General features: G+C 37.7%; 1 protein-coding gene across 1 annotated transcript in view; it reads right to left on the bottom strand.

The window, feature by feature from the left end:
* The window catches only part of CPEB3 (cytoplasmic polyadenylation element binding protein 3), a 183,862-nt gene that overhangs the window by 19,773 nt on the left and 137,541 nt on the right, over nucleotides 1-26,548 (bottom strand). Inside the window, 2 exon segments of the mRNA XM_037497586.2 lie at nucleotides 7,376-7,557; nucleotides 17,561-17,675. Of these exon segments, the coding sequence (XP_037353483.1) occupies nucleotides 7,376-7,557; nucleotides 17,561-17,675 (297 nt within the window).

Genomic DNA, 26,548 nt, shown 5'->3' with positions numbered 1-26,548 from the left:
TTTTATCATGTGAAATTCCAACTAGACTGCCTAATAGCCATCTTCCAGTAAAGCTCAAATATTAGTCATTCATGCTTTCATGTAAATCAATGTGTTGATAGTGCTAATGTACATTAACTGAGTGCCTTACAGTTTTCAATAGCACTTTACTTACACCCACACTCAAGCTATATAATGAGTAGTACAGTCAAGACTAAGCCCCAGGTTGTATGAATCTAGTCTAGTATCCTTTCTACTACTAAACATGTCTTTATGGGCTGAGTTGGGAAACTATAACCAATCTCTAAATTGATGCATTTTGAGTTATAAACACCTTACAACAAATTTTTAGGAGACAACATAACCAAGTTGTGCTGAAAAATAGTTGTGGGGAATTCCTCTCAGATTTTCATAAAGAAATCATTCATATCAATCAAATCACATGTTTTTGTTGGACAAAAAGGTTCAACTGATTCTAACCTTGCAAATTTTTTTTAGGAACACATAGAGTAGACAAAAGGGTAGAAAATGGCCATGAGAAAAATTACCCATTTTCTAATGATCTCATTTTTCACACTACAAAAATCTTTCATACGTAAGTGACCTAGACTTGAGTTATAAAGAAAGCTGAATTTAGCAGAGCTTTCACATCTTAAGTGTTCATTTGGCATCACTTCTAAAAATACCATTAAAACAGACAGAATGAGTACAGGTGCCCTCTTTTGCCCTTATTGTACTTAAATACTTTAAGCTGTTCCAGTTTTTCACAGAAATACTGTTCAAAGGAACATAAGCAATTTCATCCTAAGCTAGTGAATTTCAGGATCAAGATTTTTTCATTACTAGAAAAAACTATTGGTAAAAACACCTTTCTAGATTAAAGAAAAAAAAAAACTTTTCCATTTTGTAAATGGAAAGTGCATCCAGTTGTTTACATCTATAAAAGGAATTTAAGATTCTCTCTTTATGTGTCTTGATTAATATCCAACCAGCATGTTGGCAGATTGGCACTTTATGTTAATTTTTTTTTTTTTTTTTTAGTGTCAACTTGAAATAGTTCATTATCTTTATATTAGAGCTTCTTAGTGATACTCAGTAGGCACTTTAAATGAGAAGAACAAAAAGAGTCAACAAATACCCTTGAACACATAGTTAGGTAAGAGTACAGTTTAAATAGGTTAGGTTCAGCAATATTACAATTCAACATTTGTATAGTCTAATAATTTTCTAAAGCAATTCTTTATCTGTCATTATTTATCTGTTCAATAAACTGTGAGAGAGTTAAGCTGGTATTCTTACTACAATGGGAAAATAAAATCAAGCCTTGTCCAATATTACATCATGACTGGGAGAAGTGCTAGGGTGTAGATTCAGATCTACCAATTTCTAAGTCAGGCCACTTTTTTTTTAACTTTATAGCAAAGTTTTACATTATAGTAGAGACTATAGTGAAGTCACCCATGGTTCCCTGTGTAGTGAGGATAGGAGTAGGCATGTCCATTTCACTCCTTAGATACTGATGGTGAAGTCCCATAAAAGCACCACCCTATTAGTGTTCCAGGAAGTCTCTGTTACCTATGAGAGTGGATCACATGTCTCATGAATGTCAAGGCAGAAGAAATAGTGTGTTGGGTATCATACAACCTCAATATTGCCAACACAGGGACAAATTACCAGTTGCTTATAGCTGGTGAACATTAGTCATAAGATATTAAATAAAGCTTACATAAAATGTAAACTTTAAAAATATTTATTTCCGGATGTTAATAATTTTTCCTTTAAATTAAAAAAATGAGGCATGAGTTGCATTTGTGTCATTCATAATAATAATGCTTGGTAACAAGCATCATTATGACACTGAAAACGCTAAACATTTCACTAAATATGATAACCCAGTGGAACTGCATTGACTAACACTGACTTAAAAAGGTTTTATATGAAGACAACATAAAAGTGAAAATCAAAAGCAAAACAACTGCAAAAAGAGCAAAGGAAAATTTCAGCTCATTTGGTTAATGTTCAAAATGAACTACAAACATATTAGAAAATCCTGATAACAAACTCCAGATGTTCCCTGCTCTTTACAGTACATGTTCATCTGGAAAGTTATGTGAAATACTGAAGTATATATAAAACACACTAAGGGACCTATAATCTAAATCAGAGGTTTCTAACCTAGGTCTATGGAAGAAGGATTTCATTGTCTTGAGGGTTCTGAACCTCTCCTAGATTGTCCTCTATTGCAGAATAAAGGAGAAAATATCAGGTCACACCTTAAGGGTTAAGTCCAGCTTTAATGTACTGTAAGTGTCAAAGAACACATTCTGATATTGTAAACAGCAAAACTCAATCCTATTACTCAAGTGAGTATTTTTAACTAGGTGGAAAAGGAAAGCTATGCAAAGTACCCTCTGGTGGACACTGGATATGTCAGTGGTTGGGACATAAGGGTTTTCTACATGGGCCACCTCTTAATGAGTATTCACTCCACAACTCTCTCATTCATTCATTCAAAAATAAGTCCTTAATGTGCATCCACTCTGTGTCAAGTATGTCAAGTATTGATTGAGACTACATTAGCTAATATAAAAAGACAAAGAGTCACTGCCCTCATGGATTGTACAGTTTAACTGGGTAGATGGACATTAAAACAAAGCATTACTTCATTATAGAGATATTTATTACCACAAAGGAATGATAACTGGTATTATGACAATGATCTGTGGCAGATATGAAAGCATCACTGAAGCTAAGACTTGAAGGAAAAGAGGGTGTTAGGCAGGCAGAGGAAACAGTATGTATGATGACCCTGAAAAAATAGAGAAAAATGCCAGTTATGACTGACTTAAGATAAAGAAGGGAGAATTAAGGCAGAAGCATAAAGTACATGAAGGGCCATGTAGGCTATGTTATTTATTTATTTATTTATTTATTTATTTATTTATTTATTTATTTATTTATTTATGCAAGCACTGGGTACAGTCAGAAGCACGGGAGGGTGAGAGAATTCACCAGAGCCAGAGCAGGGAGCAGAGCAGGCAGAAGGACGGAAGTACACTGCTGAGGGGAGCAGCAGGCGGCAGGAAAGGTCTGCGCGCCATGTGGGACCCTCCTCCGGTGGCCGGGGAGCAGCTGGGGATCGAACCGGTGCAGCAGAGGCTGTGGGCAGCTTCGCAACCCAGCGCTCAACCGCTGCGCCACCGGGGAGGCCCCATGTAGGCAATGTTAATTAAATATTTTGGCCTGCATCCTAATGGTAGTAGAACATCATCAAAAGTTTTAAAGGAGAGGAAGACATGATTCAAGATCATGATTTCAAAGAACCATTTAAGAATGGAGATGGGCTAAAGTTGAATTGGGGAGACTAATGGAGAGGCGACTTGAAATGTCCAGGTCAGAGATGACAGTGAGTCTCCACTATCCTTGACAACCTCTCATGGCTGCTTCTAGTTCCTGCTTTCCATACAGCCTCCTAATTTATTTTAAACATTTACTGAGTACCATCCCATGCCACCACTCCCATTTAGACTTCTGGGCACAGGTAGAGGAGTCAAGATCATGGCAGCTCTCTAAGGAGTTACCATTGGAAGTCCCTTCTACCTCTGTTAGTCCTGCCATTGCTAGATATGCCACATCTAAAAATTTGTGGGGCCTCCCTGGTGGCGCAAGGGGTTAAGATGCAACTTATGAAGCTATCCACCGCCGATGCAACTTATGAAGCTATCCACCGCCACTGCAGCATGAGTTTGATCCCCGGCCATGGAGCTACCCACATAGCCCAGTAGACCTCTCCTGTCTTGCCTGCTGCTCCCCTCAGCAGTGTATTTCAGTAGCTTTGCCTGTTCTGCTCCCCACTCTGTCTCTGGTGAATCCTCTCACCCCCTGCATCTCTGTACTAAACCCCAGTTCCTGTATGCATAAATAAATAAATCTTTAAAAATTTGTGAATCATTTATTCTTGGGGGATCTTAATTACAGCTATAGCAATGGTCAGAACTATATCCTGGAACTATCTTGTTCCTGTGACATTGAAGAGTACAGTCTAGAGGATTCCCTCTATAATGTGCCTCTATAATGAGTGAAAGTATTTGGGACATATGCTGTATTGTCTTCTTCTAACAGGGCTATTACCCAATGGATCATCTTAAACAATGCACATTGAAATACTTCTTAAAATATACTGTGGTGATGGTTGCATGATTCTGTAAGTATAATAAAAACAACTGAATAGTCCACTTCAAATTCACTGTTTGTATGATATGTGAATTACAGTCTCAATAAAGCTGTTAGTAATTATAATTAGTCTTTTTCCTGGTCCCTTATTTAGGTTTTCTAAATTCCTGCTATGAGTGAGACCGTCTAGTATTTTTCTTTTTCTTTCTGGCTTATTTCACTGAGCATGATCCCTTCCAGCTCCATCCATGTTGCTGCAAATTGCATCAATTTATCTTTTTTGATTGCTGAGTAATATTCCATAAAACAAAAAGAAACAAACAAAAAAACTATCTCTTACTTAAATATGGTGACATATGACTGAGTGAAAAAAAGGCAGAGCTCTAAGTGCCAAAGTTATAGGTTTCACTGTCCCTATAAATGTTGCATATTGTCATATCTTATTTTATATTTATAGGCAAACCAAAAGATCTCTAAGATGGCAAGAAGATATCAAGACAATAGAGGTTTATTTTCTCCATAAATCGTTTCATTTAAAATGGAGAAGGTGAAAGAGAGGGGGTGAATAAGGAAGAAGAGGAAGAATAATATCAATAATATATATAGATTCTCATAAGAGTTATCTTTTTGAAGAAAGTTGGTTGAATATAAAAAAGGTAAAGGAAATATTCTGGTCAAATTCTTCCTCATGTACCTCCAATACTTTATTTAGGGCGGGTACAACCTGAGAACCCACACTTTAAACAGCTCTAGAACTTTCCTAGTTCCAGCCACTGTTGTGCTGCAGGTGGCCCTCTCCCATGTGTCACATGGGCCAAAAGCTAACGGAGTGGGGCTGCAAACAGGAAGCAAGTGCTCCTTAAAATGCCACCTATCCTGATTCTGTTGAATCTGCATTTATAACAATGCATACTGCAAAGGAGGCTCATTTGATCAGAAAGATAATACAGACCAATGCATTCAAAATAATCAAGGTCTTGGTTTAAAGGCAAGTTTAGGCTAACCAGAAGGAAAGTGAAAGCTTGTTGCATCTCAGAGTTGATAGCAAGGAAAACGGACTGTGAGCATATGTGGGCATCTGCCCCTAATTTTAGGACAGCAAGTTTAAAAATCTTAGCTGGGAGATCCTTGCTAAAATCTTGGAGAGGTAATTCAGGAAAGAAGAATTCCCAGCAGATTTTCTGCAGACATTCTTTTCTTTCTGAGAAAGAAAAAGGGCATTACCAAAGGAAATACAAATGGGCTTATACATGGGGGGATCTCTCTGGAGAAGATCAATTTAAGCTTTGGAAGAAAGATGAATAAATAGACAATTACGAACCTAAAAGAACACCTGTGAAGCGTGTAGTTAACAGAGGCTCAAGATGCCACAGAAAAAATAAGATGAGGTTGGTGATGTTCAATCAAAAAAGAAACAAGAAGAATAACAGTTTGGGGGAAGGAGCATAATGTTCACAGAAAAAAAAAAACAGTTAAAAAGGAGCCCAAATCAACATGGAAGCTGGCTTCTCTCTCTCATAATAAAGAAAATGGCCTTCATATAGGTCAGAGTAAACAAAGCATGAAGATGTTGCTGGGAGGCAGGGGAGAGTGGGGACTCCACCACTTTCACTGATTTCTAATTCTCTCACTTAGATAACTCTCATCCCAGAGCACCAAAGGAAGTGACATGTCCCTTTTTGAAACCACATGGATGGAGGTGGCATTCTTGTGACTATAACATTCCCACTACAATACACAGTGTCACATTATATATATTGCGCATGTGTGTGCGTGTGTTTGTGTGTGTGTGTTTTCTGTAGCTCTTTTGGTATTCTCAGTCTTGTGGGATACACAGGCAATTACCACTGCTCTCATTACACAATGAAGCTCAGAATTTAAGTGACTTGCTCAAAGTTGTTGAGCCCATGGGGAACAGGACCAGATCTAGTCCCAGACATCTGACTTGGTTGGGGCCACAGCTCTTTTCACTAACCAGTGTACCTTTTTACTGCATCGTGAACAAAGAACTGATAAAATTCAAGTTATGTAATATTAACATCGGCATTAAGTGCATCTGTAGTGAGATGAATATTGTTAACCAGCAAGTGCAACTCATATATCTATCCACTGTGGTAAGGTTCTGGCTGTTCAATCTTCAAACCCCATTTCATTTTCACACCGTCCCCAGGAGGGAGCTATAGATGAGGGCCCAGGGCATTAATTTTCCTGGCACCAGTGACTGAGATAGCAGAGATTTTAATATATCGAAATTTGTTCTAGCTCTGAACTCCACACTCATCCTACTGCAACTGGTGAAACCTTCACATCTTAAGAAACTTTAATCTGCTATACAAAATTAATCAGAGATAACTGTAGAGCATAGGTGAAATTTCATAATAGAACATATTTACTACTTTACTTTAGTGCGGCATGTATCCAAAGAACATTCATCCTTTGCTGGAAGCCTTAATAGTCACTGTGCAATTGCGCAGAGAAATGAACAAGACTAGATGCTATTTTCCTACTTGCTCTTTTAATCTATTGATGTAGGTGCCAGATTAGTTCCTACTATTCCCCGTGCTTCCAAACAGTGGGAAGAGTCGGGATTTAAGAGATTTAAACTCATTTCTGTAAAACCAAATAAACATATCAATTCCCTGCAACTCTCTCCTGTGCCCCTCTTTTGATCAGATGTAGCAAATTTTAATTCCTCTAGAGATCAGGCAGGTATCTCAGTGAGCAAAGAGGTAGGTAATGCATATGCATATATGGTATGAGCAGTTAAACAGTGGAGAGGTGAAGAGAGGACAGTAGAGACAGGAACTATTTGGTGCCAATGATTGGAACCATGTGTGATCTTGCAATTTTGAGAGAAAACAGAAGTTCAGAATACTAGTATACTCCTGACCATTTACAGTAAAATGTTAGTCCAAGTTTGTTTATTTTAAGAGCACTATGTGGTCACCTGTTCTTAACCTTAGTTAATGCACTGTCATCCTTTGAATGTTGGTTTGGTATGCTAAATTCTGCAGAGTTATTTTCATAAGTGTAATGTCACCCTGAGGATGAGTGAGGCAGAAGGTCCATTAACGCCTTAAATACCACAGGTGCTCTTTTTTAGCCAGCCTAGATGGATTCCTGGATTAAAGCCTTGCAAGGTAGAGCTCCTCATTCATGAAGGGGTTCACAAAAAAAATTTCATTTCTTTCCCATAGCGATTAGACCCCAAGCAGTTGCTTACCCGTTTGTCAATGTCATTGTGTTGGAGCTGCACAAAGCGAGCGCTGATGGCTGCAATGTAACTCTGCTGATTGGAGAACGCTACACGGCCAGCACCTTTGGGGTACTTCAGCTCTGGGTCCGTATCAATGCCAGCGTAGCAGACACCACCATATAAACGGTCCATGATCATTGCCAACTCAACTGTAAGAAAATAAAAATGATTCTGTATAAACGTTTAGAAGGTACTTCTACCCAGGAAAAGCAAGAACTACTTAAGGATCATGCAGTATGATTTAAAAAAGGAAAACCCATGTTAAGTACCATGAAGAGTGTCCATACCAGTCTCATAACTCAAGTGGGGAAGCTTCTCATAGGATATTAAAAAATAAAATGAAAAAAAATTAAGAATTTACAAACACAACTGAATGTACACAATCAGAAATTCAGCTACAGTATAGAAGGAATGATTCATCAGTAATCTTCCTGTTTTAATTTCTAACTGCTTAGTCCACTGGAGTGGGTCCCGGGCAGGCAAAGCATTTCACAGTGCCCTAACAAGTTAATAAGAAACAGCCCTACTTACTGACCTCTTAAACTGAAAGCAATTACCAAAGTCACACTGCTATATTAATTTTAGGCACAGAGAGGATTAACTCTGTTTTAAATAGAGGCAATATCTTTACAGCCTTATAGTAAGTATCTATAAACTTTTTAAAAATAAATATTTTTAGAGTATATTCTATCCCAACTGAAAAATCTCCACTCTAACCTCTCATACTAAATTCTAAATAATAATATTAGTAATAATTCCAACAATGAACATTTACTGAGCACTTACAATGTGCTGGGAAATACTAAAATGCAACAAAAGCAGGAAAAATACAAACAATCTGCATTATGCTATAAATCCAAAGGTCTGGCCTGCATTCCTTGTCATATTTCTTCTAATCCTTACCAGAAAGGTACAATGGAGAGACATGTAGCAGTTACTTACCTGGGTCCAAACTGCCTGAAGGTAATTGTTTACTTGATACTGGGTGGCACCTTCTCCAGGCATGACCATTCCTTTCAGGCCACTCACATGGTTTAAGTCCAAAAGACTTAACCCTACCCCTGGGGAATAACCCAAGAACCCATTCCCTCAAACACCTACATATGGTATTTGGAAAGCAGAAGACAAGAAAAATAGATGATAATCTAGGCCACAGCCAGTGTCCAGAGACCATCACACACTAGAGCTCCACAGGAATCAGTATCTGGGGAGAAGGAAAGCAGCACAACGTGGTGAGATGAAGGAAGAACTTTGCAGCAGATACAAGGGTGAAAGGGCTAAATGGTATATGAACTCCACTGGATTTCTATAAGCAGAAGGAAATCAAAGACTACCGTAATTGAAGCTGTAGTTAAAGCTGCTGAGGTAGTAAGAAAAGCTATTTTGCCATAACAGAAAGGCTGTCTTTCTACTTAGTATCTTCAAATTTTCTTCCTAAACCTGGCTGCCTAATATTAGTGATTGTTTTCTAAGTACCTATATTCAATAGGGAAGAATGACCTGCAACCAACAGGTAAGTTTCAGAAGGTGAGAAAATAATTCAGCAATAACTAAACCCAAGAATAAGTGCTTCTATTAGAACAGCAGGAAGCCATCCCAACTACTCCATTATGGTCAGAATTCCTGAGTCACATGAGGAATTATACTGCTGATTAGAGCCCAAACAGACCCTAACTGTAGTCTTGGGGTAGGATCCAGGAATCACAGTTATTCAAATACTGGAGTAAGGATCATGCACATACCCTGAATCTCAGAGTTCAGTGATTCCTTACACTTCATCCCAACCACATTAGGAAGCTTGAGTACCTCCTCATAAGGCCAATGTTATTTCACTAACAGAGATCAAGAACTGAAGTTAAGAGTTAATTAACTGCAGACACTAATGAATTTCTCTTATTGGTCAAATAGTCTTAGTAAAATAAGTAACATTAGAGCCTGTAAATTAAAGTAACTTCCAAAGACCTAGCTTCCTCTGGAACAGAATAAGAGAGTGAACACTCCTTCAGGTTGGTGAATGACCAGGAAAAGAATGTTGGCAAGTGACTGGATGGCGCTTCTCCTTTATCGTAGGAAGGATTCAGGAAGTGCCTGAATTAGAAAAAAGGTATTCCAGTTGCAAGCTCGAAGCTCCAGTTGAGGAGAGTTGCTAAATCACAGGTTCTTCTGTAGTAGTCTCCAAATGAATTTTAGGGATCCTTGGATGCCAAAGAAGGCACTTTCACAAGCACGAACATTCCATTACTTTGTGAATCTAGCTGCTGGAAAACCATCTTTGCATGCCAAAAATTAGGTCATGGCTGATGCTGTTGGCAGTTAGGTAGTTTTGATAGGAAACAGAAACCCTTACGTACTTATGCTTTTAGGAAAACTAATTATAAATAAATCATTTCCACTTAAAGCATATATACAGTCATTTTCTTGGCCACCAAAAGGTCTGCACACATTTGAGCCAATAAAGTATCACTCGAGTGAAGTGTAATTTGTTGAGAAGCTGAAAGAAACCAAGATGTAAAAAGGAAGAGATGAACATCTCTCTACCATAAGCTAATTTTAACTACAGAAGGTCTAATACTGTGATCACCCTTGAAGAAAGATAATGATCAAACAGCTACTGTTTGTATTTGGTCTTTTTTTCAACCAGCAAGTCTACATTCAAAGCATACCTCCTGCAGGCTAATCTCTTGGTGGGATTAAACACCAGAGGATATAACTTAAGTACTTACTAAACAGTTTCTAATTATTCAGAAAAGTAACCACTTGGTAAAAACAGCATTAAAAAGAGAAAAGACTAAATATTTCATCTACTATACAGGTAACAGAAACACAGAGTAATAAGCCTTCCTCAAATCTTAAGTCTCAGAATTTTTTTAGATATAGAAGATATAAATTCACCTACAGATGTCAGAATGTACAACTACTTTCAGAGAAGAGATTTTAAAGGATTATTTAAAGTATCATCAGCTAATATAGGAAAATCCCACATAAATCCCTTTCTTTTGTGGGGAGGGAAGCCGAGCAGAGAAGAGGGCTCCCATTTTTTACTATTTGAGAGGAGAGGAGAAAAGTAGAAGAAAATCAGCAAGGATCTGGCAGACTAGAACCTTCTGTATCTTGTGACCTATATACTGAGATCTCAACTCTGCTCATGAAGTCTTAGCCTTTGGATCAAGAATGTGTCTTATCACATCACCCAAAGCAGTGATAGTGAAGGCAAAGATAAACAGCTGGGACTACATCAAATTAAAGAGCTTCTGCACAGCAAAAGAGACAATAACAAAAACAAAGAGAAACCCCACCAACTGGGAGAACATTTTTGCACCCAACACTAATGATAAAGGACTGATCACAAAAATCTGCAAAGAGCTGATGAGACTCAACAACAACAGAGAAAATAATCCAGTCAAAAAATGGGCAGAAGAGCTAAAAAGAAACTTCTCTGAAGAGGAAATGCAAATGGCCAACAGACATATGAAAAAATGTTCAACATCACTTGCAATCAGGGAAATGCAAATCAAAACTACCATGAGATACCATCTCACACCAGTGAGAATGGCACATATTAAAAAAACTAGCAACAACAAATGTTGGCGAGGATGTGGAGAAAAAGGAACTCTTCTGCACTGTTGGTGGGAGTGCAAACTGGTCCAACCACTATGGAGAGCTGTGTGGAGATTTCTGGACCTACTAAACATAGAGCTTCCATATGATCCAGCAATTCCACTCCTAGGTATTTACCCAAAGGACACAGAAACATCAATTCCAAAGAGCACCTGCACCCCTATGTTTATAGCAGCACTGTTTACAATAGCTAAGCTTTGGAAACAACCCAAATGACCAAAAGTAGATGACTGGATCAAGAAGATGGGGTACATATATACCATGGAATATTACTCAGCATTCAAAAAAGATAAACACATGCAATTTGCAGCAACATGGATGGCGCTGGAAGGGATCATGCTCAGCGAAATAAGCCAAAAAGAAAAAGAAAAATACCGGATGGTCTCACTCATAGCAGGAATCTAGAAAACTTAAATAAGGGACCAGGAAAATGAATATAAGAAAGTGAAAATCAAAATCAACAAAAAACTATGAACCAGAGACACTTTTTGGGGGGTGGGGGGCGGGAGGGGAAGGATTGGGGTCAGAATGGGGCGTTTGCAATTGTATGGGGGAATATAAAAATAAAATTTAAGATTAAAAAAAAAAAAAAAAAAAGAATGTGTCTTATACAATAAACATAGTCAAACCACATTCTATGATATCAAATTCTTATTCTGAGACTATGACAGTGATCCTCATTCTAAACTGTCCTGTGTAGAGGACTGAGGGGTAGCTCCCAGGAGCATGTTTCTAACATGTAACCTCAGGAAGATGTGTCTACCGGAGTAAGACACACAGATGAAGGGGGCTCAGTCAGATGGATGACAAGTATAACAGAGTCCATGAGGAAGTCAGGAGTCTCCAAACCACTTTTTATTTTTTCCCTCCTATTCAGTGTTCACATGGTCTGTCTGGTCATCACAGGGGTGGGAAATTGCAGGTCTGGCAGTTATAACCAAGGGCAGTCTGTATTCTGGATAAGACACTGTTTTTAAGACAATTCAAGTTGTCTCATGAACAATTGTTCTATGGAAACAGCAACACTACTTTGAGGCAACCCACACATTGGCTCCTGTGATGAGTTCTACTGTGTCACAGACTGCAGAGGGAAAGGATATTGCAGTTGTTGTAGCATATAGCATTCCCGTGAGTTCCTCTGGGTTATGATTTTGTGTATGAAGTTGAATTTGAACTGCAGTTACTGTTCCCTATATTTGTTTCTGATTCTTCACAGAGACCTGAAGGGACTTTAGCGCACCAGAGAGGAAATCATGTTGAGTCCCCCACCCCCAGAGTGCTGATTCTATCAAAGTCATTCATAACACAATGTCTAAGTTTGAGGTAGCCCCAGAATCAAATGGGGTGGAGCAGGAAAGACAGAAATATTAATACATTTATCTTTCCAATTCTAAATTGTGAATCCAGAAGCCATATTTCTTCTCTTTGGAAATAACAAAGCAGACAGCAAAGAGGCATAAGGGCACCTAAGGATGAAGAAGTTTGAACTTTTGAAAGAAAAGAAGATGAAATGTGAACTGGACATTCTAGATTACCACAAATGAGGAGCTGATTTACAAGGGTAGTTCATTTACCTAAAGAAAAAAAAAAAAAGTGGAAAAAATGTGCTCATAAGCTTACACTGGGCATCCAAATCTTGGGAAATTAAGAATATTTTCAAATAAATGGTATGAACAACCAACTAAACCAGAGAGAAAGCAGTGCTTAATTTGATGAAATCAGATTGGTAGCTAGTTGGCTATTACTAACAGTTAACAGTCTGAGTTAACAGATCTAAGACAAAATCTCAGATCTCAGCTTGATAAAGCAGTTTCCTTCTATAGAAAGACATCCAAATTTGAAGTCTGGAGACAGAGTTTGAATCTTAGCTTTTTTTTTTTTTTTTAAACTTACTATGGCCTTAAACTAATCAATCCCTTTGAATTCTGTTTCCTTATTTCTAAAATGAAAAGTCTATCAGCTATAACCTCACACTTTATTATGAGAATTAAACATATATAAGAGCTCTGAGCACCCTGCTGAGCACAGAGTAGTGCTCACATGTTTAGCTTTGTGCAAGGGTTGTTTTTTCCTCTATTCATACATCTTTACCTAACATTAACTTGGCCTGGTTTCTGCTCCATAAGCACCTGTTTATTCCAGTCTTACTTTGGCTTTATGCTAATGTTACTCAACCTGTCACTGATATGGCAAAGTTTAATATCAGTTGAGGGCGAGGGAAAACAACCACATGCTTACATTAGAAAATTCTTATCCACAAGGACAACACAGTTAATCAAGTCAGTGTGTCAAATCTAGAGTTTATCTGGGACAACTCATATTGAACTTGAGACTTGATGAAAGAAAAAATTTCCACTCTTGAGAAACTTAATATAAGAGGATCTCTGCCTGTCACCACTTCACAGAACAAAAAAAGGATATGGTTATAATATTCCTATTTCCAAAGCCACAAATCAGGATGATTCCTAAAGTCCATCCTTCATAACAATCGGGGAAAGGACAGAGAAGGAAACTTCAGAATCCATCAGAGAATAGCAGCAGGGGAGCAAAAGACAGAAAAGAATTTACAAGGGGCGACCCAAAGATGATGGGCAAATGGTAGGTTCCATGGACTCAGATGAGCAATGTCTCAGATCTGCTTTTCATGACCTGGCTAGATAAACTGTTGGAAGGAAGTTGTGAAATGGAACAGTTCACATGCCTCTAATCAGAGGGGAAGACCATGGGTTTTTCAAACCCAGCCAAAGTTGGGAGGGGCTGGCTTCTGAAGCTTGATCGCTGAGGCATACCTCAAAGCAGCTATCTAAGCTGTGAGGAAGAGTCAGAGAAATATTCATATTTATAAATGGGGAGAGAATACAGGGACCAGAAGCTTTCTCTACTGTTTCCCGGTGGTCTCCTCATAACCCCCAAGCCAAACATTTATTTCCTTTCAGAGTAAAGAGATGCATTATGGACAGGTCCTAATGCCATAGGAATACACAACAGGGCTATTTCTATATTGAGAATCAGGAAGACATGTTGCTTACAATACTTGAATGAAGTTCAGTGGCAACAAGCACCTGCACTACCAGGTGACGGTAGGGTGAAGAACCAGAGAGACTGCTCATTTCATTGTACTAGCTCTGAAGAATATGTAAACTTTAGCCACTTGGTGGCATGGTTAGTCTGCCTAGAGCCTTTCCTAGCATGGGATAGGATTAGGTGGGAGCGTAGAGGGAAAATAAGACCTGAGAAACACCAGAAGATTTCAGGCACACAGTCCTTGATTTGCCCCTGCAACTGATGGTGATGGAAGGAAGGGAGAAGAGACAATAGGAATAGCATATTATCTGACTTAAAGAAACCATCAGGTAACCTAACATCTGGATTTTTCATTGATATTTTTCCATTTCTAGGTTAATAGTTCTAGACCTATGATTATCCCCCCAGCCAGAATTTAGAAAAGGAAGGCTTGTCAAACAACCAGAAGGAGCAACTTAAACTCAGTCAGACAGGAATGCTTAAAACAGGTTGCACTGTTCCTTTAGAAGTGTTTGTACATTTTTGTTTGGTAACATAGGGACTACATATAGAATAACTTATTCATGGTAATGATCGTAAAACAGGGAAATAATAAAGGTAGAAAGTCTCACAACTCACAAGATCCAAAGGAATAACTATTAAGTGATAACATTTTAGTCACTGTGACATGTTAAAGGCCAATTTTTTGCTCAGGATGAAGAAAAAATCCATTTGGACACCTAAAATGTTACTTGCTGAATATAGTCGTCCATATTTGGTCTAGGATCATCATGAATACAGTGCCTGAAATTTTCAGAATTCCATGAACACAACATCCCTGTGGAAATAATTAAAAATGTCCTGGAATATTTCAAAACCAAATTTGAGAATAGAGTATAATTTAGCATCCAATTAATTCAGAGTTAGCATCCTCTGAATAGATTTCTCATTTTCTTCTGTTCTGAAATCTCTGACTTTCTACAGAGGATGAACTATCATAAAATAGTGGATGGTTTATTCAGTCTGACATGATGCACACTTGCTCAGTGCCAATAATAGAGTGGATGCTCAATAAATGTTAACTGTTCAGTTGAACTGGTCTGTAGTCAATTTAAAATTGTCTAGCAAAGTCAAGATGGATTACTTTGACAATGATCTATTCCTAGGCAAACGCCAATTCACAAAGATCAGCATGTTCCAGAGAAACGTAATTCTATGCACATGCATATAAACTGCAGATGTTGACTTTTTGTCTAGATGGCCTCCAATCTGGAAGTTTGGGGATAAGGAGTAAAATTCTGAAATGCAAATACAGGATGTTTAGCCATCTAAAAACTAGCTACACTTTTAGGAGATGTTGGCAATGGGGGAACATTTCCATCAGACCAAGACTGTATAGTTCTATCCATAAAACTGCAGAAACAAGACAATTTAAAAACAAAAAAATTTAACCTAGCTTTAAAAAAATAAACAACTAAAAGAATTTCAAGAGTTATAAAAGGAATAGTATCTAACAGAGAATACAAAATCCCATTTCTGACTAGATAACTAAACATAATTCTTGTTTAATTCTAGAACTTGTAACATTCTGCAGATACAGAATGTTAAAGAAAGAACATAATTTGGCATCTTGGATTTCCTGTCCTTAGGTGACAGTATGATTCTATAGTGTGAAAAACAGATCTTCATCTTCATAAACAAGGAAAATGATTCAAATAATTTAAAAAGGCAGAATAAATGGTGAATAATAAAAAAGTGAATTTAGTCTATAAACTATTATTTATAATTTAAAAATAGACATAAGATGTTAAGGCCAGTTCTGCTATTTTTATATGGTGGGGATTTTTCTTACAGAATTTTTTTTCCCTCAGATTCCCAACTAGCAAAAAAAGAGTGGGACTGAAATATTAAAATATTTATTACAGTTAGTTGCAGTAAAGGATAATAGAATACTAGCGATAGGTATATACATTTTTTTAGAATACATATGCAATTAAAAGGATATGAAAGGAGATTTTTTCCCTTCCTACTTCTAAATATAACACTAGTTAGAAAAATTCAGAAATATTCTACAATGCACCCAACCACAATTTAAAAAAAATTTCTTACAAAATTAAAAAAAAAATTATCTATTAAAAATTACAAGTGTATTTAATTGAGGTTAGATTGGTTTACAACACTGTATACAATTTAGAGGGATAACATCACATTCGTCAAATGTAGGTTACCACACCACACCCACCACAATTTTTTTAAAAGCACAAGCAGTTTAGAAACAAAGGGCTCCATTTGCCCTCATCTCATAATGCTGTTCCTGTTTGAGTTTGCCCCTCCTAGACTTTATTCTTTGGCAGTAGATAATGGGGAGGCATCCCTGTTGCATTGCTCTTTTTCTTTGTTTCAGCACATTTTTCCATCAGAATGAAAATAAGATCCAAAGATATTTGAATTTCTGAAATAGTGTAAAATTACAAGTGCCACACTCATAATTCATATGTTTAAAAACTGAGACTTGAGAATCTATTGTTACATAAGTCAAAAGTTATTTTTAGGAATAGACTGGAGATTAATAAATAAGTTAAAAATATTGAGGAACTTTCAGAATTAAGAAGCCAAAGTCATAGAGCTAGGGAGTCATAGGATATATGTTGTAATTCTATTTTCACAACTTGATTTTAATGATCTCTGCTTTTTGTTTTACTTTTTAGGTTACTTACAAGCAAGACAGACAACGTTGCATCTGCAACTACAGTGGCATCAGTAACCTTGTTTTTTTCCTCTTGTTTTTTAAAAACTCAATTATTTTAAGCACTTAAAGATGTAATTCTTACAAATAATTTTATTATATTCTGCTGGCAATAACATTATCCACAGCAGATTAGATTTGTCTTTAGCTTTCAATATCAGTTTAGCATCACTTTAAATGCCTCAGTCAGTGATGATTCTGCCATACCCTGGCAGGAGTAATTACTTCATTACTGGAAAGGGACTTAAAATAAAAACAGGGAGGCTTTATAAAATCATAGTAAAGATTCTGAAATATTTCATTTTTCAAAGTGCACAAGAACAAATAGGAACCAGTTTCCCTTGGGAGTAGTTCAGCTTGATTTCCAGTGACAGAAATGCCACCAGTGGTTTGGTGCATTACTGAGTGGGCCTGCAGCTGTGCTGGACAGATCTGTCATAGGGGCACTTCTGTTCTGTCATATGTAACAATGCTAACTGGCATTGTGCACTCTGCCAAATATGTTGTTATTATATTAAAAAATACGTGGTTGAATAGGAAAGCACTAAATAGAATTCATCCATCTGAAATCAACAGTTTAGTGAAATTCACTCTTGCACCATTAAGAAATAAAAGCATTTTGAGGAGAAAGCATTTAATCCTGAAAAAAGCTCAGCAAAACGGACATGAGAGCCTTCTTTTTAATAACTGTGTATAGCTGATCAGAAACCCAGAAAATTTGAAGACTAAATGCATTGGGGACTTTGTTGTTGGTTTTGTTTTGTGGTGTTACTATTTCCACTCACCAGCTCGAAGGGGTCGTGGAACTCCCCCAACAAAGATAGTTTTTCTGGGGTCCAAAGGCTGAGAACCATCCATTACAAAGTCACTGTCACTTAGGTTCCATGGTCGAATTTGCACCTGAAAAAAAGTCGTTTACTTGGTCCTTACTTCATTTCCATCAACCCCAAATGAGTATAAGGTGACTAAAGACAAACCCACTGATTTGTGCATTTTCCAACATACACAACCCAAACAATATTCAGTTATTAGTTAATGTAATCTGTGTTAAGTGCCTTTCAATGGAACTCTTGGGGAATGTACTTATAGGCTCTATACTCAACACTCTAGACATATACCATGAAACCTTCAGAAACCACCTGTGGTTTCAAAAGAAAAGGCAGTCTTTTAGAGGTAGAGTCTGGGTTTTGAATCAGATCCATTTTAATACATGACAGACTATCTTTAACCTGTCACAGTTACAGCACTTAGCTTTCTAACAGCCCACCTATAGAGAGGGAACAGGAACATTAGAAATGTTTTCTAAAAATTATCTGTATGTCTGGCTTTTAAATTCTTTTCATCCCCTAAAGTTAAAACATTTCTCTTTCAGCAATATCATTTAACATAGATTAACAATCATTAAGTTAGCATGGAATTACCAGTGATAGATATCAAACACTTTGAAGCCCACAGCATTATCTACTTTTGATTTATTTCATTTTCCTATGAGTCTGGTTAAATAAAAGCAAGTCTAGAGATTGAAGCAAATTTTCACTGAGTAGAAAAAGAAATCTTTGTGGCATATCCGTCTCTATTTGGAAATTTGTCTTCACGAGGACTCTGAATTCCTACCCGTAGTTTGCCATTTTATATAATAAAAAATAAGGTATTCCATCAGAATCATAACCTTAAACCATACCCCTTTAAAGTCCATAAGTGAATTATCAAAGAATAACCTAAAGAAAAATAAAACAAAAATACCCAAAATACCCTCCCATACTGAAAGGATAAGTTTCACCCTGAAAACCAGTCACACGGCCTGTCACATGCTCTGGGAAGTGGACTAGGTGCAGAAGCAAAGAAACCAGTGTCTATCCTTAAGGATCATCCCTCTGCCTTTTCCCTTCAATGATTAGGGTAAGAAACAAAGCAGTTAAATTTTCATTTCCTTAGGACCAGCAAAATTCTTCATTTTCTCCAATCCTCAACCATTAACACTTAATGTAAGGAAACACGAGATCATTTTTCACGTGGCTTAGCTTATAACAGGAGCACTCCTATTTGAAAGGTTATATCTCTAATTATACTTTCAAAACACCTTGAATCAATTCTAAAACTGGCACTGCTCAGTTAGAAGGTCTACAAATTCCTTATGATTGCTACAAAATTTACCATCACCTAACTTTTTGCCTTTTATGACACTGTTGCCTTCCCGTTAGCCAGAAACCATAAAATCTCCATTTAGACCTGAAAACTTGGACCTGTTTACAATTCTGTTATAATACTCAGTCATTTGTGCTACCTTTTTTGCATGAAAAAAGAAAAAAAAACCCAGAACTCCTAATTCTTCCCTTATAAAATTTGGTCTATTTGACTAAATTATCAATTAATTCCTTTGACATTTACCACAAAGGTAAATTAATATCATAAAGCACCACTTTAAAATTTCTTCATAAAGTTTAATTTTTAATTAAAAATAGGATAATTTTCTGATTCTGTGAGGATAGATTCTAACATCACCAATATTTTTATTTTTATTTTTATTGTATTTATTTATTTTTTTGTGGGACCCTTGCAGGCGGCCGGGGAACGAACCGGCACTGCAGAAGCTGCGGGCAGCTTCGCAACCCAGCGCTCAACCAATGCGCCACCAGGGGAGGCCCCGCCAATATTTTTAAAAGAGGAATTTATCTACAATGAGCCCTTTCTTCTTCTAGTCTCATCCCTTATACAGTAGTTAAGGAGTTTCAGGACCTGGTAAGGTAAGTCTGATAGAGGATCATCACTTTGTTTCATAAATGAAAACAATCCCTGAGTGGTCTGGTTTTATTTAATCAGATGCATGGAACATGAAGCCTTCGATGACGACTATAGATTATTGCTGTCCAAAAGAACTCTGCAGAAGGGTGCGAACCCTTGTGCTAAAAGTCTCATTACGTTCTCCTCTCTCCTTCTCTACCACCACCCACCCTCAATTCATCACATCACCCAACCCACCCCCTTACCCTAGTATTGGCATTATAGACTAGGTAAAAATACAGGAAGAAGACTCTAGAGAAAAGTAATGATTAACCCTATTCACAAAACCCACACTTCCCAGCTGCCACCAGAAAACAGCTGCTTAGAGCTCGTACCACTGCAGAATCAGAAAAATGTCAACACAGGCAACATTAGCACACTCTACACTAAGCAAAAAGGAACGCTGAGGCACTGTTTGTACTAATAAGTTCCTCTCACAGTCTGTGTTTCTCTCTGAAATATAAACTCACTCTCACATAAGACATGTTCTCCATCTTCTAAGGTTTATTCTCAGACCTCATGGCCTGATATTCATGTTCTATCTTTTTGACTTACTCTTTGAATATATTTTCTGGTCCTGATTTGTGTATGTGTTTTTATTTTATAATATTATACTTTTCAAGCTGACTCAAATATTTTGTAGAAAGATAGAATGTAACCCACATGGCACAGCAGACTTCTCCTGTCTCGCCGGCTGTTGCCCTCAGCAGTGTATTTCAGTCAGTCCGCCTGTTCTGCTCCCCACTCTGTCTCTGGTGAATTCTCCCACCCCAGCACCTCTGGCCAACATACATCCCAGTTTTGTATGCATAAGTAAATAAAATAAATCTTAAAAAAAAATCTGTTTCTTTAATAATTATTTTTGAGAATGAAAGAAATTAGAACTCTGTCCTAATTCAATATAATTTTCCCCTGGCAAAACAACTCTTACAAATACAGGGATCATTGTGTGTTTGTGAAACAACTCTTCTAGTATGTTGCCAAACAGGCCATACTCTGGGCAACACCCTGAGGACAAGTATAGAGATGCCACCAGAAATGGCGAAGATTCCTTTAAATGAGTATGACAAGATTCCTAGAGCAACCTGACAACATTCACTTGTAAAGGTGACTCTAGGAAGTGGCTGTGCCAGTTGGGCACCTTTGCTCACCAGTCCTTTGGACGTGTTATGTCCTAACAGAAGGACAAAACCAACACAGTTGGCATAAATGTGTCAAGTCTCTAGAACAAAATCTTTTTTTAAGGATAAAGGCAAAAGCCTTTATTTATAACAGTTAGTAGGCAGTCAGTGACAACACCAGAGTAAACCACTCCTTTTAAAGGAAGACATTTCTCAGCTCTAGCAGGTTATCATTTGTGAATGTGTTGTCAGACTTCCTATTTTTCAAGAGTAGTTAGAAATTCAGATTTTTACACGAAGCTTCAAAATTTTAAAATGTTGAGAACAAATTAAAATCACTGTACAGGCTAAACAAAACTATCTGCAGGCCAGATCTACCCTGCGGGCCCCCGTCTGTAATCTCCGGCTTACATGGTTAAGCTACCACACAGTTCACAATGGAATGTTGTGTTCCATAAGCCCTCATGATCGAAAATACAAAAATCACTTCTCTTCGGTTTCCTTTTAACCAAGCATTCCTCTGGAAGCTCTGGTCAGGACCATAAAACCTACTTTTGGCTGAATCACTTGTCTTCTAAATTCTTATGTTGTGAATTAATAAGCTACATCGTATAATTGCTTATCTCCAAAAGCAAACTCTTTTAAGGATAAGGGCGAAAACCAAACAGAAAACTTGATAGTATAAATATACCAATTTGTAATATCAGCCTTCAAGAAATCTAAACCAATATAACATTAATGATATTCTTAGTACTGAATGTACTAGTTTTCCTTTTCAAGGTTTCCTGAAGTATATGTGATAAAGTTCAGGTACCTGTGGTAGTTCTGCCAGTCAGTTTGGAAAAAGTTACAGACTTTCTCTCCTTTCTTGGAGCTTCATGGCACCCACTGTTGCATATTAATTAAAAACTTTAAGAAAGTTCTACAGTAAAGAAATCTATTCAAATGTTGTTTAACCCAATATTTCCAAAATTATTTCCACGAAACTAATTTTTTTTTTGCATAACATCTATTAATATTCACACTTTGGATAACACTGCACCACTGTGCTTTACTCTTGATAGGTATATAACTATAGCACAACAAAGTTAAACTGAAGAAAGTGTTGTAGAAACGTCATTCCAATTTTGGCCTTCTCACTTATTTCTTGGTATTGCTTGAAAAGGTTGCTTCTTAAGAAATTATCTCTAAATGGTGAAAATTATAGTAAAATCAAATAAATAGATGTTAAAAGAATTGAAGGTTTTCTGACTGAACTGCACAAAGGAGATGTTACTGAACCAGTCTGACTACATTGTTACCTGTGAAGAATATCTAATTATAGTTCTATATAAAAAAAGTTTCCACCTAAACCAAAAGTCACTAACACGGATAAGATTAAGTCAAGTATAATTATAGGGCCTCCCCGGTGGCGCAGCGGTTGAGCGCTGGGTTGCGAAGCTGCCCGCGGCCTCTGCGGCGCAGGCTCGATCCCCGGCTGCTCCCTGGCCACTGGAGGAGGGTCCCACATGGCGCGCAGACCTCTCCTGCCGCCCGCTGCTCCCCTCAGCAGTGTACTCCGGTCCTTCCACCTGCTCTGCTCCCCGCTCTGGCTCTGGTGAATTCTCTCACCCTCCCGTGCTTCTGGCTGTACCCAGTGCATGTGTAAACAAAACAAACAAATAAACAAATAAACATGCCTCTATAAATTAAAAAAAAAATAAAAAAAAAAATAAAGTATAATTATAATAAAGAAAAAATCAAAATCAACAAGCAACTATAAACCAGAGACATTATGGGGGTTGGGGGGTAGGGAGAGGAGGGATTGGGGTCAAAATAAGGGGAGTGCAATTGTATGGGGAATATAACCAAGATGAAAATGCATACATTGTGCAAAAATTAAAAATGATGCAAGAAATCTATTAAATAAATAAATAAATAAAAAGATTAAGTTAAGTGCTAGGGGAAAAAAATTAAGAAATGCAATATGGGTCACTTGTTTTGATAGGAAACGATAAGATAACATCATTTCCTAAAAAAGAAAATTTCACTGAAAATTTGCAAAAGCCTCTAAGTTAAAATTAAATATAAAATGTACTTTATTGCATAGTATAAATAATCCTTTAATAATAGGATAAGAGAAAACAGTGTTGGTAAGAACAGTTTTTAACACAGACCTCAGGGCTTCAAGTTTCAGAACATGATCAAGCCTCCCTGTAGCTCTAGGTTAGGCCACAATTTAGTATTTACACCTTCATCTACTAATAAATGTCATCCTGAGTTCCCTATACTTCATTCATCCTTGTCTGGTTACTTCCCTAGGTTACAAACATCCAACTACACATGGCTTTCTTTCCACCTGTTCATCTCAAGGCTGCCACATAAAGCCAGCTAACTGTTAAGAGTCAATAGTACAATCTGAGTAGTGAGCTGAGGAAACTACCTGGCCCCCAACCCCACCCTATTGCTTGTTCTCTTTCCCATACAGCACACAGCTCAGAGTTCAGACTTACTCCTCTCCTATTTCCTTTTTCCTCTTTCAAGCTCCTACTCAAGCTCTTCAGGAAAAGTCTCCATTTTTCGCTAATTGTGCAATCTTTTCAATCTACATGTATCAAAAAACAATACTGCAAAACCACCGGGTTTGTTCTCCCCAACAAGAGCAGCATCCCAGTTCTGACAGCCAGGATGAGTCAGCTAAACCTAGGTCCGCTGACATACCATTGCAACAGCTCAGCTACAGTGGTAATGAACTCAGGTCTACCTCAGCTGTCAGCAGTTCTATTTTAAGCATCACAGACCTCACAGAATGATGGGAGTGGCCCACAGTATCACAAACAAACTGGTGTGTGGTTTGTGAGGCACCTTTATCTCTTCGATGGTATCAGGGGTTGTTTTATTATTATTAACCACGAAAACTAGCAGCCACAACAGCAAAAATTGTGGTTTGGACTCTTCAAAGTACACTCATATTTGGTATCTCATTTCAACCTAACTTTTACCACAAAGCTTCCTATGAAACTAGTTAGCCAATTTCCAGGCGCTTATAAGACACCGACTGGTTCTCAGGTGCTGCTCTCCACCAATGGTAAGGAGGGGATGCCCTTTCTTTAATTTTTGGGGGTCATGGCCAGAAAGGAACCTAGTTGTTCACCAGAGTTTTCGTCTTGATAAGACTTTGGACTCTAGTCAGAGCTCTATTGGGGTCCAAAGTAGAAAATTAATTCTCATACCATTCCTCCCACTCCTTAGATACAAGTAGGTTACAGTTTCCAAAAAGTCTACTCAAAATAGCCAGGATTCTTCCTGAACAGTGAGCCAAAAGTAATGCTGGCAAATTTTCTCCTGCCCTCCAGGATGTCCAGATCCACCACCAGGTTCAGGTAATAGTCTAGGTACAAAAAGGAAACCCCCCTATCTGTATCAAGCTGCATAGTCTTCCTGGTACATGGAAACCACAGGCTTCAGCTCCATTTGGGATCTTCATTTACACTTGAACAATTCAAACAGTACTCTCTATATTGTTTCACAAAGGCACCCAATGCCCTTGTGAGCATGCATAAACTGTGCCCTGAAAATGGCTGTCTACATTCAATATGCTTGACTCAATAAAACCATTATGGATCAAATGCTATAATTAACAATCATATTTATAAAAGGAAGGACAAGAGCACACCTTCCCTCTACAGACTTTCCTAACTACCTCAGGAACATCTGACCACTTTGCCTTCTGAGCGCCCACCACAACTACTCCCTTTAATACTTCTATCATGCCACCTGCAACTCATTAGTTCCCTTACTAGTCACTTGTCTATTTCAAATCGCCATTTGACTCTAGAATCCTTCTACGGCTTAACCTGTATGTCTTTGTGGAGCCCAATCGCCTGGCACAGTGCCCAACCCTTAGTGCATGCTCCGGATTCATCAACGTCTGGTTAACGAAGGTTTTCCTGGGGAGCAGACACTGGTGTTGCAAGAAGATATTCAGCAGTTGCCTTACTAGATTAGTCTCTTCACTGACCTGAGAGCCACCTTTCAGAAGCAGGGACATAGAGGATGTCCAGTCACCACTGTATGCCCCAGGGCTTGGGCACATATTTGATACTACCAGATGACCCATCCAATCAGTGATCCGAATAACCTAGTGCTCATCATCACTGCTGATGCTTCCATATCACTTAGGAAGAGTGAGCATGATAGATAACTCCCTTTTAATAAAAAAGAAGTAATTAGCACTTTTGGGCACCTACACTACACCACTGTGCTAGGTACCTGACACACTGTCACACTCACACTTAAACCTCATCACGGCTGTTAATGCTTCAAAATTATCTCCACTTTAGAGAAAAAGAAACTAAGGCTCAGAAGAGTGAAATCAACTTAAAAGAGAAACTCAGATTTATCTGACCCAAACTCTACATATACTCTTTCCAGTGCAATGACGTTATGTGCAGATAAGATTCCCTGTCTTCCAAGGTTTGCTTCCCAATACTCTCACAGACATGTCAAAATGCATTTATTTTTATTAGTGAGTGATTAATCTCTTTCTTCTTTCCAAACTGATTGATTCTCAACCATTAAAAAATGACCAATAGACTCTTCTTATGCTAACTAAGAAAACTAACAGAGAAGTTCAGGAAAATGATTTTGCAATGAAATGGCAAAATATTCAGTTATTTTAACTTCCAGGTTCATAGATTTAGGCAATCGTGCTTTGCAGCCAGACAACTTTGTCCAATGTCTACATAAATGTGTATTTTCAGCTCCATGGTACTAAGGCAAGGATGTTGTTACTGGCAGGCTGACCACTAAAACTCTTGAGAGGAATGTACACATAAAAGTTCAAGTTACCTAAGTTTTTCCTGGGAAGAAGCCTATTCTTTGAGTGAGTTTCATGGAATACTAATTCCACCAGAATCTTCACAAGTATAATCCCCAAAACAGGTATTTGATTTGCTGGATTAAACAATATCAGGCAAGTTTATTTATTGTACCTTCAGTATACCAATGTTTCCCAATGTGGTTATGGAAACTTTCATTGAAGTAGAAAATGCCTATAAAATGCACAACTTAAGTGCTTAATAAGTGATACCTATTATTATTAGCAAATCCTTTGTCAATCATCCTCTCAACAGACTAGTACTTGACAGAACAAGTGCTCTTCAGAACACACCCTGGAAAACATTGACTGTGATCCCTTAAGGGGCACTGGCTATTTCGTACACTAGACACCACTGAGTACCTGGAACAGCAACATCTTTTATACCTCCCTAGAAAAGGAATGACATCTTCCAAAGATTCAAGCACTAAGAAACTCTGGACCCATTTGCAAATTCAGTAACTCGGGGGCTGGGAGGTAAGATTTATTATGCATAGGAGATTTCTCTAATTTTAGATAAAGAATTCCTTCTTTGGGGAATTCCTATAATGGAAGGTACCCAAACCATAAATTTAGTCCAAGGATTCAGGGGACAAGTAAATAAATTAAGGAGTCAAGAGGATCAGAGTGCTGGAGATTTCCAAGGTGGTATAGAGGACACATATGGTATGGCTTGGTCATGAATTAGAAGATGAACACACAAAATCATATTTGATTGAGCTGAGTAAAATTACAGTTGTTGTCTTAGAAGGTAGTAACTTGTGGAAAGTGAAAGAGTCTGAGTAAATATACCAAAAACCCAAACACTGAGTCAGTCAATCAAGGTGTCCTATAGCTCAGCCCCTGCCCATTTTTCCCAATTTAATTACCTCTACTCGTTCATACATTTGTATTCCAGCTACCAGCCTAAATGTCCTCCATTCATACTGCACAATTTCTCATTTCTGTGTTTACACTGTTGCCTTTCCTTCAAAACTCTATTTCCCCACATCTCTACTCTCCTTTAATCCAAA

This window comes from Talpa occidentalis, unplaced genomic scaffold (genome assembly GCF_014898055.3).
Source record: "Talpa occidentalis isolate TD23 unplaced genomic scaffold, MPIMG_talOcc4v2.1 talOcc4.8, whole genome shotgun sequence".
NCBI lineage: Eukaryota > Metazoa > Chordata > Mammalia > Eulipotyphla > Talpidae > Talpa > Talpa occidentalis.
This window is presented reverse-complemented; position numbering and strand designations above follow the sequence as displayed.